The sequence below is a fragment of the Gavialis gangeticus genome, unplaced genomic scaffold (genome assembly GCF_001723915.1).
Source record: "Gavialis gangeticus isolate Ggan-Ray unplaced genomic scaffold, GavGan_comp1, whole genome shotgun sequence".
NCBI lineage: Eukaryota > Metazoa > Chordata > Crocodylia > Gavialidae > Gavialis > Gavialis gangeticus.
The window spans coordinates 34,888,211-34,889,983 of NW_017729001.1; the positions used below are offsets into that span (position 1 = coordinate 34,888,211).

Below are 1,773 nucleotides of genomic sequence, written 5' to 3' on the forward strand. Positions count from 1 at the left end.
AGGACCTCACCCGACCCTCAGGGACTCGCTCAGTTTGTGCCCTGTCCTCATCATGAGTCACAATAAGCTGAAGGCCTCATGCTGCTCCGACTGAAGGCAACATGAAATTGCCATTGGTTTCAGTGAGGCAGAAAGTTGCCCAAAATGCACCAGGACATTGGGAATAATGAGAGGTGACTTACCTGAGTGGGTGCATTAATAATGGAGACATTGTATCCATACTGAAATGTCCCTCCAATTCCTATAGCACAAACAGTCAGAAAGAGAGTCCAGCTGGGGAGCTATGGAAAGAAGGGAAGAATAAGAGAGGCATGAGAAGCACGAGGGCCTGGAACAGTGGTGCGGTTTCCCTGAACAAAAATCAGAACAAAACACTAACCCGGCACGTGTTCTGGACTCTGAGGTCATGTACTAAGAGAGCTACAAACACTTCACAAAGGCCTGCCGTGGAAAATAATTTTCCTTTGTCTTCTGAGTATGGGAAGTAGTGCCTTTCTGAGGTGGGGAAAAGGACAGGCTCCCAAATGTAACCCAGGCTGCATCACCAGTGCACAGCTACTGCACTGAAGTGCACTGATGACTTCCACTTCCAGGAGCGCTCAAGCTGTGCTGCTAAAATGAAGCAGTCATTTGAGTGAGACCAGGACCTCCTGGATTCCCAGGCTGGCTCTGATGTGGACTCTGTCTGATTTCAACAAGTTACTTAATTTCTCAGCTGCAGCATCTGGTCTGAAAAATGGCAATAATGGTATTTACTCCCTCAAAAAGAAACTCGCTGTTTAACTGTCTGTAAAGTAGAGGGCACTACATCCACTCCAGATGTTATTAAAGTAGGTTATGTGGAGAATCCAATCAATAGTTATCTTCACTGTTTAAAATGCGAACCTTGTTTCCAGTCTCAGTTTTGTCTTGCTCCAACTTCCAGCCACTAGATCTCATTGTACCTTTATCGGCTACATTAAAGAGCCTTCTGTTCTAAAATTTCTTTTTCCCATGTAGGTCTCCTTATAGATTTCAATCAAGTCATTCTGTAACCTCCTCTTTGATAAGCTCCTTCGACTGAGCTCAACTAAGACAGTGCTCCAGGCCTTTAATCATTCCTTCTCATCCTCATTCTGACACATGGAGCAATTCAGCCGTTATCCACATTTGAGTTTTGAAAAATATTTAGCACCTTTTTAGAAAAAGAAAAAAAGAACAATGGTGACTTTCTTCTTTCTGGACAGATGGATTGAAACATGTTGCTAGAGCTGCAGACAGTGTTTGAACTCTCCTCACTGCAGCACACTACGAGGGAGGCTTCCCCTGGATGTGTCACATTACTCGAGGTGGAAAAGCCCGAGTAGGTGTGATGGTAAGGACAATTAATAACTATTTCAGTGACAACACTGAGGAGACTAGCACAGTTTCCCACTATACACTCCAGCCTTTGGATAGCCTCAAATCCTGCACTTGTGTTACAAAAAATGCCAAATACTGCATGTGTCATGAGTCTCTGGAGCAACAAACTGGGTTCTAGCGGGGGAAACAAACCAGCAAACAAAAAACGTTGGTTTTGCTCGGTTAGTTCAGTGAAGTTGACTGCTGAACCTAGCACAAGGGCAGGTTCTGCAGAAACAGGTGCTTATCTAAGTTCTTACATGTATAATGATCAGAGAGGGCCAGCTGTGTTAGTCTGAGCTCAGGCAGAGAGTAGGGCAGAGTGGCACTTCAGTTTAGATGCAACTGCAGGTGCTTCCTCAGCCTGACAAAGGGTTTTTAAACCCGAAAGCT

The 1,773-nt window shown here is 44.8% G+C and overlaps 1 protein-coding gene across 2 annotated transcripts in view; it reads right to left on the reverse strand.

Moving 5' to 3' along the window:
• The window catches only part of LOC109290635 (solute carrier family 2, facilitated glucose transporter member 11-like), a 23,004-nt gene that overhangs the window by 18,716 nt on the left and 2,515 nt on the right, over positions 1-1,773 (reverse strand). For both annotated transcript variants that reach the window (XM_019507362.1, XM_019507361.1), the window contains exon 2: positions 183-281. In XM_019507362.1, coding sequence (XP_019362907.1) covers positions 183-281 — 99 coding nt within the window. The remainder of the gene's footprint in view (positions 1-182; positions 282-1,773) is intronic.